Here is an 18951-nt window from a genome sequence, read left to right on the forward strand (position 1 = left end):
TCTCCTTCTATCATCCCTAGTCATTGTCCACGTTTGTGACGCATATCAAGTAATTGCAAAGACTATAGCCTGAATCAGGTGCACCTTAGTCTCCAGGCTGACATTGTTGCTCTTCAGTACTTTGGAGAGTTCTCTAACAACAGACTTTCCCAATGCAATTAGTCTTTTAATTTCCTTGCTGCTGGTACCAAGAGTGTTGATTGTGGAGCCAAGCAAACTGATGTGAGAAATCTTTGCCTTAGGAATTTCCCTTGAGGTGACCACAATTGCTTAAGGATGAAGGCTACTGGCTGTTAACAGTATTGTACTGGTGATTTTAGCTCATTGGTTGTTGTATAGACTATCTTAATTTCTTGCTAGGAGATAGATAGTTCCCTTGAGCCTGTTTGTTCCAATCAGTCATTGGGAAAGAGTCACTGGTTATTTATTTTCCTCAGGAAGGGACAGGCTGAATGTTCAAAGAGTTGAATTCCTTGGCTGTCCCTTCTCAGTAACTCAGAAACTCATAACTGTAGCAAAAAATGTCAGGGTTAAGATCCCTCTGGAGATGGGGAGGAAGGGCAGCCTAGACTAGTGTTCATACATCTAACCATTTTCCATCAAGATTTAAATTTCAAGTTGTCATCAGTGGCCGAGAATTCCCCCCAGCGGAAGCTGGCAGCAAGAAAGTGGCGAAACAGGATGCAGCTATGAAGGCCATGACCATTCTGCTTGAGGAAGGTAAAGCCAAGGACAGTGGGAAATCCGAGGAACCAAGCCAAAGTTCCCCAGAGAAAGAACCTGAAAAGGTAGGTGCCCTGCCTTCTGGAAGGAAGAGTATCATTTCAGTTTCAGTGTTTGTGAAGTATCGGAAATTTTAATTGACCTAAACAACTGATAAAATATCTGGGATCAGCTGCTTATCTTCCCACTTTCTACACTCATCTCCTAGTCTAGCTGGAATGCAAGAATTTTAAAATTGGAAGGGATGTAAAAGTCTTTTCTTAGATAAGACTGGAGATCTGGAAATTTTAGATAGTTTAACCTTTGCCTGCAGTAACTAAAAAACCCATCCAACATCTCCTCTTCCTTTGGAAAGGCAACATTCAGTTGGATGGAGGAAATTCTCCCCATTCTGTCCCCTCCATTGTGGACTAGCCCATGGTTTCTTAGAATTGATTAGTTTTTATTTTTGTTTTCTTCTCACCTCTCATTTGTTTCAGACTGCTGAAACCCAGCCCACTACCACTTCATCGATATCTCTTATTTCTGGAAAGAGCCCAGTCACTACACTGCTTGAATGTGTGCACAAGTTGGGGAGCTCTTGTGAATTCCGCCTCCTGTCCAGGGAAGGCCCTGCCCATGAACCCAAGTACGTCTCTTGTATCATCCACCTCTGCTGTGGTTTCCTTTAAAAGGAGGTAGGGATGAGGAGGTAGCAGTGAGGCACACTTCCTCCCTGCTTCCTCAGAGATGGCAGAGTATGTCACTATTTTCAATATGGGAAAATAAGAGGCCTTGAGAGCACGGTTTGTTGTAGCGAGGGTAGAAATTGTGAGCTGAGGAATGTAGGGACCAAGCCCCAGAGAGGTTCACAGCTTGCAGATTGCAAAGCCCTGCACATCCTGAGCAGCTCTTTACTCTGAGGTTCTGCAGAGGATTCCTGGGGAAGGTTAAATGAGGTTGATGCTTAAATGTTGAGCTGGAGTTAGCCTGGCCGATAGAGATGGGGAGCAAAGAGCTGGAGGACACTGGCTGTTCACGGTAGAAGTGGCTGCATGAGTCAGGGCACAGACGTAAGGTGTGCAAGGAAATTAAAGCAGGATGACAGGCTGACAAAGTCTAGTTAACCTCCTATCAAAACCATTCTAATCCATCTACTGCCCTTTCCCCACTGTTAGATACCAGTACTGTGTTGCAGTGGGACCCCATACTTTCCCTACTGTCAGTGCTCCCAGCAAAAAAGTGGCAAAGCAGATGGCTGCAGAGGAAGCCATGAAGGCCCTCCAGGAGGAGGCTGCCAACTCCACATCTTCTGATGAGCAGGTGAGGTCACTTTCCCGCTCAAAAGATGTAGGTCCATTTTAGCAACTGAGTGGCCAAGGTCTAGGTCCAGCCCAGTCTCCTGTAGTGTTCATGGTTCCTCATTGTTTGGCTGATTCTTCCTCAGGCCGAGGGTACAAACTCAGAATCACCTGACAACTCAGAAGAAGCTGGAGCACCCAAGGTCAGAAGAGTCTGTGAGCTCGTCAGATACTTGAACACCAACCCTGTGGGCGGCCTGTTAGAATACGCCCGCTCTCACGGCTTTGCTGCCGAGTTCAAGTTGGTTGACCAGTCTGGACCACCTCATGAGCCCAAGTGAGTGCCCTAATCTTGGCTATAGCCATGTGTCACAGGTTGGGGACATCCAGTCTCCCAGGGATAAAGAGAATACCCTAGCTATTAAGGACAGGAGAGACAAGTTCAGGGAAGCCCATCTCAATCCTGTCTCCAAGCTGCCTGAAGGTGTTAGATCCGTCACCTTGTGACTGCAATCCCTCTTCCAGTGAAAATTAGTCCTTCTAATTGTAACCTTAAAATATATACATATATGTATACACCCTAGTGTCAAGTTGATATCCAACTTAAAGCAACCCTCCATTGGGTTCCCAAGGCTATAACTCTTTATGGGAAGAGATTTCCCACCTTTGTCCAGAGGAACAACTAACATCCTACACAGCACACCCCCAGGGTTCCATCTCTATATAGAAAACCATTCAAACTGAGCAAAGTAGTATACAATGAGAAGTCTATGTCTATTTCAAACTTCTCATTTTGCCCCTCAGATTTATGTACTATTACTAGCTTCTTGAGTCCTTCTAGAAATTTCCATGTATACACCAACACACAGAGTAGGTAATTGAATGTATCTTCTATCCCTTGATTCCTATACTGACCAACACGTTACAGAGATCATCACACATCAGCACGTGCATCTACTAGATTCTTTTGCACAGTTGTATATATCCACTGACGGGATGCTTATAGTTTTTAAATTGCTTTTATTAAAAAATATAAAAGACCTTTGCCAGAATAGAGAACTATATTCCCACAGCCCAGTTCAAGAAAGAAAATGTCACCATTTCTTTTTAAGGTTCTTACTTTGCATAATGTATTGAATATTTCCAATGACATTTAGGTTTTGTTTGCTCTTGCGAGTAGAAACACTGTCTTTGCCTATATGTTCAATGTTGTTCATAGTATAAATTTTCGGAGTGAAATTTATGGATTATAGGTTATGTGTACATTCTTTCTAAAAATTACAGTTTTTTATATTTGTAATAGATTAACAGATTAAAAAATTTAAAATATATAAATATGTAATAATTTACTCTCCCTTTGACCTGGCTCTCACTTCTATATATACGTACAAGCTAGCGTGTTAATAACTTTCCATTGTTTATTATGTATCCTTTTAGAATGTCTTTTTATAAATATAAGCAAGTGTATTTCCCTTTGTTCTTGCACGAAAGATGGATAACATATGCATTAATCAAATTTTTTTTCCAGTTATATTATCTTGGAAAGCTTTGTCTATCACTTTATATATTCTTTTTTTATAGCTGAGTAGTATAATTTGAAATTATACCGAATGTAATAGATGTATGATGTGAAATAGTATCATTTTATAGCTAAATAGTATTACGTGGACTTGCACAGAAGAAGCCATGAGGGATATGACTGATGAAATCAGATGGATCCTGGCTGAAACCAGAAAATACCAGAGAGATGTCTGTGTTTTATTGATTTGTGCATGAGTTTATCATTATTTCTTTAACTAGCTACTATTGATAAACACTTGGATTATTTCCAAATTTTTGCTATTATAAGCAACCCATTTATATGCATTTGAAATTATAGTATATCTTACTTACTTTTCCTCCAAAAGTAGAGCTCTGATGGCATGAAGCATAGGAAATTGCACTACTGACCCTCAGGTGGCACCTCTCTGGTGGTCTGAATCCACGACTCCACCAGCGGCTCCCAGGAGAAAGATGGACAGTCTGCTCCCATTCTTTTGATCACAGCCTCCAAAAACCCTCTGGAGGGTCACCTCTGAGTCCATTATGACTTACCAGCAATGAGCTTGAATTTTGAGTTTTTCTCCAGTGGAATTACAGAAGTTTATTCATTCACCAACAGTATATAAGAATGGATCTACTACTACACTGACAGAATATTTATGAACATTATCAGAATGTTTATCTTTGCCATTCTCAAATGTGAAATATGCTATCTCAGAGTACTGTAAAGATGGTGTACATTAGGATGTTTATTACCTATCTTACTAGAAGACAAAGAAGAAAAAAAAAACACATGCTCATCTCCAGAAATTCAAAAAAGGCATTTAGTGAAATTCAACATCTGTTTGTTTTTTTTTTCTTTCTCTTCCTGCTTGCCTTTCTTTCAAATGTGAATTTCTTCAATTAAAAGTCCAAGGTGGGTCTACAACTCCATTCAAATGCAAATCTCAGAGTACTGGGTGGGTCTTAAGCTTTCCCCTAGACTAAGCCCCAGCACCTACTACTAAATTCTACTTTTAACAAACTTCTCTCCAGGGCAGATCTTCCCTTTTAGTACTTCCAATCAAGTACTGGCCAAAGTTGGAATTACACACTATCCCAATTATCAGTATCCAGTGTTCATTTATATCATATGTATTTTTTTTCTTCCCTCTCCATTTTTTTATTGATTTGCATATAGCCACCCATGCACACTGTGCTTTATCCATGCAAATTGTGCCCCACACAATCCCTCATACACACTGTACTTTCTACAGTTAACCTAACCATGTGTATTATCACTCCATCCTGCCAAGTCCCCACAGAAACCAAATCCTGTCCCTTCCACACCTTCCCCTCCTCCACTGTCCCAGTGATCATCTCCCTTTACCTCTTTTCCATTCCCCTGCCTGGAATATTTATACACATCTTGCTCAGTTTTCCTATTTTCACAATAGTGGTCTTATGTAGTATTTGTCCTTATGTGAGTGAATTATTTCACCCAATATAATGCTGTCATGGCTCTCCCATGTTACGTAGTCTTTTACAAAATCATTGTTCCTTAGTGCTGCATAGTATTCCATTGTGAATGTACCACAATTTCTTGATCCATTCATTTGTTGATGGACATCTGGGCTGTTTCCATTTTCTTGCTATTGTGAATAACACTGCTATGAGCATAAGGATACATATCATCATTCATGTCTCAGTTCTGAATTCCTTGGGATATAATCCTAGCAGTGGAATAGCTGGGCCATAAGACGTTTCTCTATTCAGCTTTTTTTGAGGAAATGCCAGACTGCCTTCCAGAAGAGTTGTAATATTTTACAGTCCCACCAACAGTGCATAAGAGTTCTAATCTCTCTGCATCCTCTCCAACATTTATTGTTTGCTGTGTTGTTAAATTTTGCTAGTGCTATTGGTGTAAGATGGTATCTCATTTTTGTTTTGATTTGCATCTCTAACTGCTAGTGATTTTGAACATCTTTCATGTATTTGCTAGCCATCTGAATGTCCTCCTTTGTGATGAGTCTTTTCATGTCTTTTGCCCATTTGGTAGTTGGGTTTTCAATCTTTTTCTTCAGGAGACCCAGTAGTATCCTCTAAACTTTAGTTATGAGACTATTGGCTGAAATGTTGTTACCAAATATTTTTTCCCACTCTGTGAGCCTCCTTTTCACCCTTTTGGAGAAAGTTTTTGATGCAGATAGGTATTTGATATTAAAGAGGTCCCATTTGTTGATTTTTATCCTCTCCTGGTTGTACTTTTTTTTTAAAAAAAAAAGAGAGAGAGAGACTGGCTTTTAAAAACTAGAACAAACTGTCTGGCCTTAGAGGCAGGGTAAAGTCGATGCCCATCAGAGCCTACTTCTGGGATTTGAACTTAAAGTGAGTTGGCAGGTATGCTCACACGTCACGATCCCCTGGATCCACTGGAGTAGAACCAGGAGGCATACAATGATGAAGAGACAGGCTGAGCTTGGACTTATATCTTCAGCTCTGTCCGCCAAGCATTCACAGATGTATGGCTAAGTGGAAAAAGGGCTACTGTCTTGAGGAGCGAGGATTTATGAGGACCCCTGGCTTGTTGACTTGGCCCCACATCGGAGTTAAGTCTTAGCAAAGGGACCAACCAGTCTGGAACCCAGGGAGAAGTGTGGACTCCTGAGTTTGTAGCTGATGCCCATTTTGACCTAACCACAGATGGCTGGAAATGAGTTGACCAGAACCCAGCAGATGAAAAGAAGATGATCTATGCTGTAAGCTAGTGTTGACTGCTGCAGCCTGATGGCTTTCTCTGGACTAGACTTTGTGTGTGGATGCAGATGCTCAAAGTTTCCAAACGGACCAGAAGATTCTCTGCAAAAGGACATACTTAATCCCTCAGAGTACTAGTTTGATGATGTTATGTACAGTCATGTCATATATGACTCATAGTGAACCTATGCATAATAGCTCTGAACTCTGCCCTATCCTGAGTCAGTCTCTCTTTCTCCGACACACATACTTCCTTTACCCCCGTTACTGTGTCAATTCATCTCATCCAGGGTCTTCCTTTCCTGCACTGCCCCACCACCCTTCCAAGTATGATGTTCTTCTCCAATGTCTGGTCCCTCCTAGCAACATCCCTAAGTATGTGAGATGGACCTTCAAAATTCTTGCTGCCAAGGAGCAACTTGGTTTCACCCTCTCCAGAGCAGATCTGTTTGTTCTTTTGACAGCCCACGGTATGTTCCATATTCTTTTGTCCAGCACCACAACTCAAAGGCATCAATTCTTCTATTATCTTAGTCATTGTACAGCTCTCTAATGCATAACAAGTAATTGCAAAAACCTTGGCTTAAATCAGGTATACCTTAGTCTCTAGATTAATATCATTGCTCTTCAGCACTCTGGAGAGGTCCCTGACAGCATATTTCCCTAATATAATTTGTCTTTTAATTTCCTGACTCCTGGTGCCAAGAGTGTTGATTGTGGATGTGAGCAGGTTGGAATTGTTAACAATCTCAATCTCTTCTCCATCTATCATGGTGCTGCTAGTTGTCCCAGTGGTGAGAAACTTTGTTTTCTTGATGTTGAGCTTCAATCCCTATTGAAGACCACAGTCTTTAATCTTCTACTTCAGCGAATGCTTCAGGTCCTCCTCAATTTTGACAAGCAAGATTGTGTCATCTGCATAACGCAGGTTGTTGATGAGTGAGTCTTCCTCCAGTCCTGATGCCACATTCCTCCTCATGTAGGCAAATCAGAAATTGACTATCTAAAATGGCAATATTAAGACATGAGGCACACACTTTCACAAATATAGTTATTAGTAAGATAATTGTACAAGGAAAAACCCCACAATATATGTGTGACTCAAAGATTGTATAAAACATAATGCATATGCATGAAGCACAGTGTATATGGAGGATTGTATACAAACCAATAAAAATATGTAATTTAAAAAAGGAACATTGATTTTTTTTTAAAAAATCACCATCTGTTCAGATTAAAAAACTAAACTGTTAATAAACATAAATTGTTAAGTCTAACATGATAGAAACACACATCTGAAGTCAAAAGCCAGCAGATAAAGTAAAGGTAAGCGTGGAATGTCCCCATTCAAGTCAGGAGGAGTTTGAAGATGTCATCATTATTTTAAATTATTCTAGAATTACTAGCAATATAATCAGCCAAGAAAAGGAAAACATATAAAATGAAGAAAAAAGATTTAAAGATATTATTTGCTGATAATATGATTATATATCTGGGAGCCACTTATGAAAACACTAATATGAAGACATGTTGGAGACAAAGGAGAACTTAGGAAAGTGAAAGATTACTAAATATTAGAAGAATGTCTCTGTCTATAGCAAGAAGCAATTAGGTATTTAATGCAAGCAAATACCCTGTTAGAGGAGAAAGCTAAAATTATAAAATAGGCACAATCCCAGTAGGACTAATGAGATAGACATTAAGTAAAGTACTAGTGAAAAATGAAAAGGGAAACTTGGTTAAATGGCCAGGTGGGGCACAAAATTGATATGACTATTTTAAATATCTGCTTTAAGGAATTTCCAAAAGTCATTCCTAAGACAGGGAAGAAAGAAAAGAACAATGGATGCTGGAACAGACTCTGAAACTTACACTAGAATGTAAAGAACCCAAAACAAAGGGAAGGACTGCTGAAGTAAGAGAGGTGAACAGATTTCAAAGGGCAGCTTGAAAAGCAAAATACTACGGTTAGAAAAGCAAAAGAGAAGAACACAATTGACATTTTCTCAGACTGAAAGAACTGAAGATCAAATTCAAGCCTTAGGAAGAACAAATTCTAGCCTCCTAAAGGATTCTATGGGTAAAATCTTGAATGATGCAGGAAGCACATCAAAAGAAGATGGAAGGAGTACAGGGAGTCGCTGTACCAAAAAGAATTGGTTGACACAGAACCACTTCAGGAAGTAGCATATGATCAAGAACAAAATGTACTAAAGGAGGAAGGCCAAGCTACACTGAAGGTATAGGCTAAAAATAAGAACCCAGGAATTGATGGAATACCAGCTGACGTGTTTCAACAAACAGATGCACCCCCATCTCACTAGTCTATGCCAGGAAATTTGCAAGACAGGGACTTGAAGAGATCCATATTTGTTCCAATTCCAAATAAAAACCAAGGTTATCCAGTGGAGAGTGGAATTATCAAACAGTGTCATCATTATCACATGCAAGTAAAATCTTCTGAGTATAATTAAAAACCAGCAGCTGGAATAGTACCTCAACAGGGAACTGCCAGATACTCATGCTGGATTCAGAAGAGGATATGGAATGAGGAATATCATTGCTGATGTTAGATGGATCTTGACTGAAAGCCGAGACTATCAGAAAGATGTTTACTTGCATTTTATTGACTATCCAAAGGTATTGACTGTGTAGATCACAATGATATTGCTGTTATGTGCTTTTGAGTTGGCTACGACTCATAGGGACCCTATGAACGATTACTCTGAACCTTTCCCTATCCTGAGCCAATCTCACCATCTCTAACCACCTGATATTGCCACAGTCACTGTGTCAGTCTTCCTCTCCTGTGATTTCCCTCCAACCTTCCAAGCATAATATACTTCTCCAAGGACTGGACCCTCCTGGCAATATGGCCAAACCATGTGAGATGGAATTTCAAGGTTTCAGCCTCTGCAGGACAGACCTGTTTGTTCTCTTGGCAGTCCATGGTATGTTCCATACTCTTCTCCAGCACCACAACTCTAAGGCATCGATTCTTCTTCTTTCATCCTTAGTCATTGTCCAGCTTTCAGATGCATACAAGTGATAGGGAGGAACGTGATCCATGGCCTGGATCCGACACCCCTTAGTCTGTAGTCTGACATTGTTAGACTTTTGTGCTCTGGAGAGGTCCTTGACAGATGATTTTCCTGGTGCAGTTCATCTTTTGATTTCTTGATTATTGGTGCCAAGGATGTTGATTGTGGATCCAAGCATAATGAAATAATTAACAACTTCGATCTTTTTCATCTATCATCATGCTGCTTATTGGCCTAGTTTATGGCTAACATTGAGAAGATCAGGACTCTCAGAACACTTAATTGTGCTCATGCAAAATCTATAGAAAGACCCAGAAGCCATAATGTATATTTCTTTACCATAAAAGGGCTATTTTGTTTACTATAAAAGGGGCTCTTTCTAACTATGATGGGAAAGTGGGCAGTATAGGAACTATCAGAATTTTTTTTAAAGTAATAAATGATTAATAATGGAAAATGTCCTCAAGCTCTTAACTTTATAAGTTTACATTTTGACAAGTGTACTTAAAAAAGTGATATAAGTCATTATCTGCAGTATAGTCCAAGGCTGGGCAACAATGCCCTCAACCTAGCAGTGCCACCTTTGAGAAATCTCTCCTCTCTCTATCTCTGTCACACACACATGCCCCTACTCTCTCTCTTACACACACACAAACACACGCACACAGAGCAACTATGTGTAGTTACAGGCACAGGGATGTTATTGAAACACTGTTTATAACAGAAGTCTTGAATGGTAAAAATGGTCATTTATTGACTACTTAAATGTAAACTCTACATTTACTTGAGGGAGTACTGTGTAGATTATAAACAATATACTCCTATATGCACAGAATATTTTCTTAAATGTTGAAAAAGAAATGCAATGCTTGCTGCAGGGAAAGGAGAGATTTTTTTTAAATATTTTTTTATTGTGCTTTCAGTGGAGGTTCACACAGTAGTACAGGTTCCCAGTCCTTTGGCATTGATTGCATTCTTCACAGTGTGTAGACATTCTCATAATTTCCATTCTAATTGTTATATTTCCGTTACTCTAGTTTCCCTGCCTCCTTACATTCTCATTTTTGTTTTAAGATAATTGTTGACTGTTTGGTTTCATATATGTTATTTTCTAAAAAAGGAATACAGTATCCCTGAGAATTCACTGTTTTGTCAGCCACTTTGGGATTTGTGGCCTCGGGTTAGCTTTGGTTCAGGGTTTGAAGAGTGTCCTACACAGTAGTATCTGGGAGACCATCATCTCAATTAGTCTGGAAGGCCTGGTGTTTGGTTTCTATGAACTTGAGGTTCTGTTCCCACCTTTCTCTCCCATTCTGCCGGGCTCCACCTTGTGGTCCTGATTAGAGCAGTAGCTAGGGGTCGCCACGCACCATCTGGTTCATCTGATCTCAGAGTAGAAGAGGCTGTGATTCATGCTTGGAAGGGTAGAGGGTCAGCGCAGGAAAGGAAAACCAGGATGAGATGGAGTGACACAGTGACTGTGGCAGTGGGGCAGGTGTGTTGTGCAGAGACTGTGAGGTTGGCTCAGGGTAGACCAGGGTTCAGAGCTATGGTGGATAATGTCACTGTGAGTCAGAGGCGACTCGACAGTGCATAACAAAGCCGACAACATCTGTCCTATAGTTTCTTCTCTGAGTCTTTGGTTTCCTCATTTTACTTTTGCTTCAGACAAATAGAGAACAATAGTTGTATCTGAGACAGCTAATTGTAAGCTTCTAAGATCTCAGATACTACTCATCAGACTAGGATGAAGAACATAATTCTATGAACTATATTATGCCAGTTGACCAAACTGTCCCATGAAATGCTCTGTTGTATCTGAGAAATATCAGTGCCTGTGTGCTGTTTTTGTGTACGTGACTGTACATGCACACTGTCACATACACAAGAGCCCTGGTGGCCCAGCCAGGAAGCAGTCACACTGCCTGGAGGTCCAGCAATGAGTTGGTTCTGACTCCATTGCATTGAGTTTGCATTTTGTCACATTTGTTGTTGTTATGTGTGGTCAAGTCAGAAGGACTCACTGCCGACTCTTCAGCAGACTTTCAGAAGTTGTGAATGGCACAGGAAGCGATGGCCATCTCTCACCCTCAGACTAACTGATAGATTCAAACCACCTGTCTTTGGGTTTTCAGGCAACTCCGTACTCACTAGGTCTCCAGAGCCCCCTCTTGTCACATAGACACATCTCACATTCTTCTGTAAACACACATATGCACATACCCATACACATAAATGCTAACATACATACATACCTGCATATATGTTTTGGGTGGGACTCTTTTCATTGTATGCTTTTATTTATTAGAATTTTAAATCTTATTTATTCACCTTTCAGTGTTAAAGTCGTTAAGGAAAAAAGCTTACAAAAATGATATCATTATTTTAAATTGTCTTACATTAATAGTAATATTATTCATAGGAGCCATGGTAGTGTAGTGGTAAAATGCTTGACTATGAAGCAGCAGTTCAAACCAATTCCCCCACTCTGTGCTAGGAAGATGCAGCTGTCAGTCAGTCTGCCTCTGTAGAAATAACAACAGCCTCGGAAAATATGGGGAATCCTACTCTGTCCTGTACGATAAGTCAGGTTGCTAGGAGTTGAAATTGACTGGACAGCAATGAGTTTGGCTCTCGGGCTTAAAGCCTGCCACCCAGTGGGTAATAAATCAGAGAGGGTAAGTCGCATGGGAGGAGATTGTCTATCCTCCTATGGGGCAGCTGATGGATTTGAACCATGTGCCTTTGGGATTGCAGCACAGCTCTAGGTCACCAGAGCTCCCGAGCCCTTTGACTAGCAAGACCCAATTGTAAACAGAGTAGAGGGACAAAAACGGGTCATATCATCCTCTCCCACTTGGCCAGTGGGGATTCGCCCCATGTTTAAATCCTTCTAGAAAAGGAGGGGTGCTGTCTCCCTCCAGCTGCTCTTCTACTTCATATCCTTCACTCTCAGTCAGTCTTCCCTTATTTGTAACCCCAGTCTATCACGTCCAGTTCCTCTTTCTCTTCTGTAAAATCCCTTCTAGTGTTTCAAGTTAGTCATTCATTCAGAATCTAAGCACTTACTCTGAGCTCTGGTGGCATAGTGGTAAGGAGTTGCACAGCCAACCCAAAGACAGGTTATTCAAATCCACCCGCTGTTCGCAGTGGAGAGCTGAGCCATGTGTGATTTACAGCCTCTGAAAATCCACTGGAGGGTCAGCTGTGAGAAGGTTCTGACCCAGTGGAATCTGACAACAGTAGAAATGATGAGCTAGGCTGGAAATACAGTATCTGCAAGTGTTTAGTCACGGTGCAATGTCCGATGTGCCATATTGCAGGTCACTGAGTGTGCTGTGGGGACACAAGTACATTGTCACCGCTGTTTCTAGAGGGAACCGTGTTTTCTGGAGGAAACAGAGGAGGAGAAATTCTCTTCTAGCAGCTACATTTACTGGCCACATAGTATGCTAACAGGGAGCGCTGATGCGTAGTCTGTAGCAAGTTGTGCTGCTCGGCCAAAGGCCACGTATCCAGCAATCCAAATCCCCCAGCTGACTTGAGGGAAAACAATGAGCAGTTTCTGCCCATTGTTTCCTTCATTTTTCATAGTTATTCCTCCTCTTCCTGTAGCCATGCTCTTCCCTACAGCACCTCACCCAGTCCCATCACTTTAAATACTCACAGTCTGCATACCAAAGATTCCCAAAAGTTTATTTCCAACACTCACCAAAGCCCGAGATCCTGTGTCCAGCTGCCAACTCAACATTTCTTCATAGTTGTTTAATGGTCATCTCAGACCTAATGTATTCAAAACAGAGCTCTTCAGTTTGTCTTCCCAACCCCGTGCTTACTCCCCTCCTCCGCGTCAGAAACAAGACCACCACTCACCCCACTGCTCAGGCCCAAGCATGGCAGTCACTGATTGCTCCCTTTGCCCTCACTTCTCACATCCAGCCTTTCTGCTCTTCCTCCAGAAGAGATAGAACAAATCCCACCACTTTCATGTCTCTCTCAAGAAAAACTGTGGTCAAAGTCGACCAGTTGGTTGTCATGTTCCAGCTCTTTCCTCCCCCACCCCCATGTCCAGTCCATTCTCCAGCAGCTGTAATAATAGATTTAGAATATAAATTAGGTGTCACTTTGTGAGGTGCCATCAAGTCTACTACAATTCAGAGCAGCCCTATAAACAACCCTGGATGTGCCCATGGTCTCTGCCTACTAATATGGAAGCGCTGCCAGTCTGGAAAAGATCTGTGTTTATTCCCTAAAAATGGTGATCTAACAGACTGTGGAAATATCAAACAATACCATTAATATCGCATGCAAGTAAAAGCTTGCGCATTATTCTAAATCAGCTGAAACCATGATGCATCCACAAAAACAGCCAGAATTTTAAGCTGGATTCAGTAGAAGCTGATGTCAGATGGATTTTGGCTGAAAGCAGAGAATACCAGAAAATGTTTATTTTGTTTTATTAATTATGCAAAGGCATTTGACTGTGTGGATGTTAACAGATGATGTCTAACATTGAGAAGAATGGGACTCCCACCCAGAACACTTAATCATGCTCATGTAAAATCCCTACATAGACCAAGAAGCAGCTGTCTGAACAGAATAAGGGAAACTGCATGGTTTCAATTCAGGAAAGGTGTAAGGGTTGGTACCCTGCTCCATATCTGTTCAATCGGTATGCTGAACCAAATAAAGAAGAATGTGGCACCAGGATTGAAGGAAGACTCATGGACAGTCTGCATTATGCAGCTGGTACAGTCTTGCTTGCAGCAAGTGGAGGAGACTTGAAGCTCTTACTGCCTTTGGTCAAAGACTACAGCCTTCATTATGGATTACATCTCAACATCAAAAAGACTAAAGTCCTCACCAGTTGACCCAACAGGCAAGATCTTGATAGATGGAGAAAAAGATTGAAGTTGTCAGTAATTTCATTTTGCTTGGATTCACAGTCAACACCCATGGTGGTAGCAGCATTTGAGAAATCAAAATCACTTACTTGTTACAAATCTTCCACTAGGTTCGTGTGTAATGAGAATGAAATCCGGATTCCTTCCCATGGCCCACAGGATCGGACACACTTTGGCCTCTAACCTCTCTCTCTGACTTTTCCTAGCCCTTTTCTCTCGCTCACTGAACTTCAGCCACTCGGAGTTTACTGTTTCCTTAAATCTCTGCAAGGTTGGTTCTTACAGGTTTCAGCTCAAACGTTCCCTCCTCAGAACGGCCTTCTCTGGCCACTCACTCTCAATTGCCCCTTCTCAGATTCTCTCTTGTCACGCTGCTTTTTTTTTAATTGCATTTATTGCTGCCTGACATGCGCTTGCTTATTCATGCACTGTCTTTATGTGTTTCTTCATCTCCTCACACGTGAACAATCCAAATGTCATCTGTCTATTTTGACTTCTCTGTTCCCGGTGCCTAGAACAGTGCATGCTGTCAGTACTTAATAAATACTTGTTGGATAAAAACCATTAGAAAAGAAGGGTTCTAGAATGGAAATAAGAAATCCCAAGTCCTACGAAGAAGTTTTAACATGCTTCTTGGAAGTCAACTTAAGTAACATTTTCAGTGGGCTCGAGGCTCTCTGGGTTAGAGCAGTGGTCCCCAGCCACACTCCCTGGGGGATACTGGGTAATGTCTGGAACTGGTTTTGCTTGTCATTGCTGGGAAGGAATGGTAACTAGAGACTTAAGAGGTAGAGGCCATGGATGTTCCTAAAAGTTCTGCCATGCACAAGACAAAACTAAGAGTTCTCTGGGTCAGAATGTCGGTAATACTAAGACATCCTTGTATAAAATACATTCTAGTAGAGTGCACAGGTTAAGCAGCTTGTAACATTGTAGCATAGACCTTTCTGTGATGATGGAAATCTTTGATATCTGCTCTGTCCAGTCCATTAACCACTAGCCATATGTGGTTATTGAGCATTTGAAATGTAGATCTCAAAACTGCACATGCTCAGTTGCAAATGAACAGCTGAGAAACTGAAGTAATTACTCAATTTCATTTTAAGTTTTTTAAAAATTGAACAGCCTCATGTGACTAATCAGTAAGATTGGCACCGGATAGAGCAGGATTCAGGGCTGTTGTACATAGATAGGGTCATTATGAGTCGCAGACGACTCAACGGCACATAACAACAACATGTGACTGATGGCTGCCACATTAGACAACACAGTAGAATCTAAAGGATTCTATCAATTCAAATACAAGAAATGATCCTGGATTCCCCAAGGCAAAAATCCTACAGTTTGACCCCAGCCCTTCTCAACATCTTTTCATTCCCCCTCTCTCTCATTTGCTCAGGGTCAGTTTAAACCTGACAGCCTGGGTGGAGAAAGAAGTGGAGGTATTCCACTTCAGGGTAGTCAAGGAGCAGTGAGAGGCAGGGGGTGTTTGACAAGGCATCAATTCCTTTTAGTTTCTAAGCTGATAAATCTTGATACTGAAGCCTCAGTTACAGCCATTTGAATTATCCAAGGCTGGATTCCTCCACCGCTGACTCAGATTTGGTTGAAAGCTAGGATTCTTAAAAACACAGCTGGGAGATTTCCAAGCTGTTTTGTTCCATGGTCTTTCTTTGTGGAAAGGTTGGTGGAAATCCCCCGTGAGGGGTGGTGGTGGCCCCGCTGGTGACCCTCCCTTCCCCATGTCCATCTCATCCATCTCGAGGCTGCCAGGAATCACATACTTCTTAATGACTCCCTGCTCTCCAGGTTAAGTCTTTTTGATCTGATCAGGGAGTTAATGAAGAAGTGGAATCAGGACTTGAAAAATCAGGCAGAGCATTGACTCAGTGTGAAGAAAGTTAACTCCATCTCATGTCACCTTCAGGAAGAATGAGTTTGGTGCTACTATTTCTTTAAACATCTCTAGTACTTAATTATCTTCCTTTGCAAGGATAGGCCTCAGAGCCTTTGCAAGAATATTGTCTAGCTGGCATTCAGTAACTCGATTTTATTCTATTCTGTTTTCCAGTCTTCAATTTATATTTTCTCTTTGCCATGTAAAAAATATATTTGCATTTTAAAATAATTCATTCAGAGAAAAATATTAAAGAAGTAATAGTACCAGCCTACATGGACCTAGCATATGTCATGTTGCAATTCATGAGTGGCCTCAGAAACTCGCGCTGTGGAGTCCATGTGTTTGCAAGACCACCTCTTAAGCCAGCCTAGTCCTTTCCTGGAGCTGCTGCCCAGCTCTTGTGCTTGTCTTTATCTCCTGCTTTTCATTCCAAAGGTTTGTTTATCAAGCAAAAGTTGGGGGTCGCTGGTTCCCAGCCGTCTGTGCCCACAGCAAGAAGCAAGGCAAGCAGGAAGCAGCAGATGCGGCCCTCCGCGTCTTGATTGGGGAGAATGAGAAGGCAGAACGCATGGGTTTCACAGAGGTAACCCCAGTGACAGGGGCCAGTCTCAGAAGAACTATGCTTCTCCTCTCCCGGTCCCCAGAAGCACAGCAAAAGACAGTTAAGACGTCTACCTTTGGTGCTTTCTTTGTTTTGGGGGACCTGCTAACTCCCCTCTGGTGGAAGTGGCCCCTGCTGTCAATGTGAAATTATTCCCAGGCTTTAATGTTAGCCTCAGTAGAATGTGACATGGGACTAGTCGTGAGGGCGGGGGAAAGGCGACTCACAGGCCAAGTAGCACGTGATGTCCCTGCCCACTCTGAAGTGTGTGGACATGGATGTGGCCCCATGGCCCTGATATAACCTCCTGTTGTCACAGCTTCCCCTCACTGGCAGCACCTTCCATGACCAGATAGCCATGCTGAGCCACCGGTGCTTCAACGCACTCACCAACAGCTTCCAGCCCTCCTTGCTTGGCCGGAAGATCCTGGCTGCCATTATCATGAAGAAAGACTCTGAAGACTTGGGCGTTGTGGTCAGCTTGGGCACAGGTGAGTGGGATTCTTAGCCTGTTCCCCTAGCCAGAGGCCCCTGCAGGGCCTGGAAATGAGACTCTCATTCTTGCAAACATCTTGTGTGAGCAAGTTGAAGATGAGGAGAAAAGAACCTATATTCTCGGCGGCGGTGGTGGTGGTGGTGGTGGTATGTGTCGTTGAGTCACCTGTGACCCATAGCAACTCTCTGTGCAGCAGCTCTGAACCCTGCCCTGTCCGGAGCCAGTCTCATTGATTCCAGCCACACCTATCCCCATTGTCCCAGTCACTCATACGGGGTCTTCCTCTCTTGCGCTGTCCCTCATGCATTCTCACTGTAGCCAGGATGAATTCAGAGTGAGGAATGAGTTGTCATTCCCTGGGGAAGAATCAAAGAGCTGGGAAGAAAAAAAATCGAGGCTGTTTCTGCCTTCAGGTCCTAAGAACAAACAGCCTTTACCCTAGTTCCTTTGGAAATTTCACATTTGTGCTCACCTCCTTCCTAGGGAATCGCTGTGTGAAAGGAGATTCTCTGAGTCTGAAGGGAGAAACTGTCAATGACTGCCATGCAGAAATCATATCCCGGAGAGGCTTCATCCGGTGAGCAGCCCTTGTCTCCTCCTCCCTTCACACCACCTCGGCCCCTCAGCCACCACCAGAGCCTCTAAGGCGTTGATCCCTGTCCTCACTGACCCCGCAGAGTGAGCCTTTGCTTTCACTCTCCCATTTGAACTTGTTTTGGGAAATCCTCTTCCACTTGCTAAGCCTATTCTCAAGGACGCTCTTTTATAGAAACTCTAAACTCTGAGGCCTCAGGGCCTTGGGGATGAGGCAGCCTTCTCTCTCCATTTAAGGATGTGTCAGCAGCTGACTGACCATGCCAGCTTCTCCTCAGTTTCACTTTTACACTAGTTTAAGGAGAGACTGAGAGAGAAGTAATACTGTCCGCTAGGCACTGAGCCCATTTGTCATGTCCTGCAGTCCCTGTGTAGCGGGGAGGGAGGTCCCCTGTGGAGAATTTCCCAGCGCCTTATGCTTTCTGTCAGTTTGAGAAACTGTGAAGGGCCTTTTCCTTACTTAGACTCAGACAGAGATCAGATTGTAGAAGGAACGGCTACTCCCCAGACTGAACCTGCCTTCTTAACCAGACTCTGTTTTTATAGGTTCCTCTACAGCGAGTTGATGAAATTCAACCCCCAGACTGCAAAGGATAGTATATTTGAGCTTGCTAGGGGAGGAGAAAAACTCCAAATAAAAAAGACGGTGTCATTCCATCTCTATATCAGGTCTGTACTGGCTTCTAGCACCAGAGCTGGTCTCCAGGACCTCGGGGGTGGGTGTTTGAATACCCAAAATCTGACATTATTCAGGAGGCCACACTTAGCTCTATATCTGAGGGAGGGATCTACCCAAGTACAGTGTGGAATGATTTTCCACATGGGCAAATTTATAGAGACAGAAAGTCTCTCCCGTAGGCCTTTATCCACCCCCAGCATCCCGTGGAAGGTTTCAGGAAAAGGCCCTTGTTTCTATCACATGTGAGTTTTCCAACCCAGGAAATAAATACCTGTGCAGATGAGTTTTATGGTGTCCCCCTTTGGCAGCACGGCCCCGTGTGGAGATGGTGCCCTCTTTGACAAGTCCTGTAGTGACCGCGCTGTGGAGACCACGGAGTCTCGTCACTACCCTGTCTTTGAGAACCCCAAACAAGGCAAGCTCCGCACCAAAGTGGAGAATGGTAAGTGGCACAT

General features: G+C 42.5%; 1 protein-coding gene across 1 annotated transcript in view; it reads left to right on the plus strand.

Annotated features, from left to right (window-relative positions):
* ADAR (adenosine deaminase, RNA-specific) overlaps positions 1–18951 on the plus strand; it is a 65464-nt gene that overhangs the window by 42861 nt on the left and 3652 nt on the right. Inside the window, exons 5-13 of the mRNA XM_006895919.1 lie at positions 605–788; positions 1203–1351; positions 1881–2025; positions 2150–2340; positions 16562–16709; positions 17047–17218; positions 17707–17800; positions 18364–18486; positions 18805–18938. Coding sequence (XP_006895981.1) covers positions 605–788; positions 1203–1351; positions 1881–2025; positions 2150–2340; positions 16562–16709; positions 17047–17218; positions 17707–17800; positions 18364–18486; positions 18805–18938 — 1340 coding nt within the window. The remainder of the gene's footprint in view (positions 1–604; positions 789–1202; positions 1352–1880; positions 2026–2149; positions 2341–16561; positions 16710–17046; positions 17219–17706; positions 17801–18363; positions 18487–18804; positions 18939–18951) is intronic.

Source organism: Elephantulus edwardii, unplaced genomic scaffold, assembly GCF_000299155.1.
Source record: "Elephantulus edwardii isolate Elephantulus edwardi_28Jun2011 unplaced genomic scaffold, EleEdw1.0 scaffold00176, whole genome shotgun sequence".
Lineage (NCBI taxonomy): Eukaryota > Metazoa > Chordata > Mammalia > Macroscelidea > Macroscelididae > Elephantulus > Elephantulus edwardii.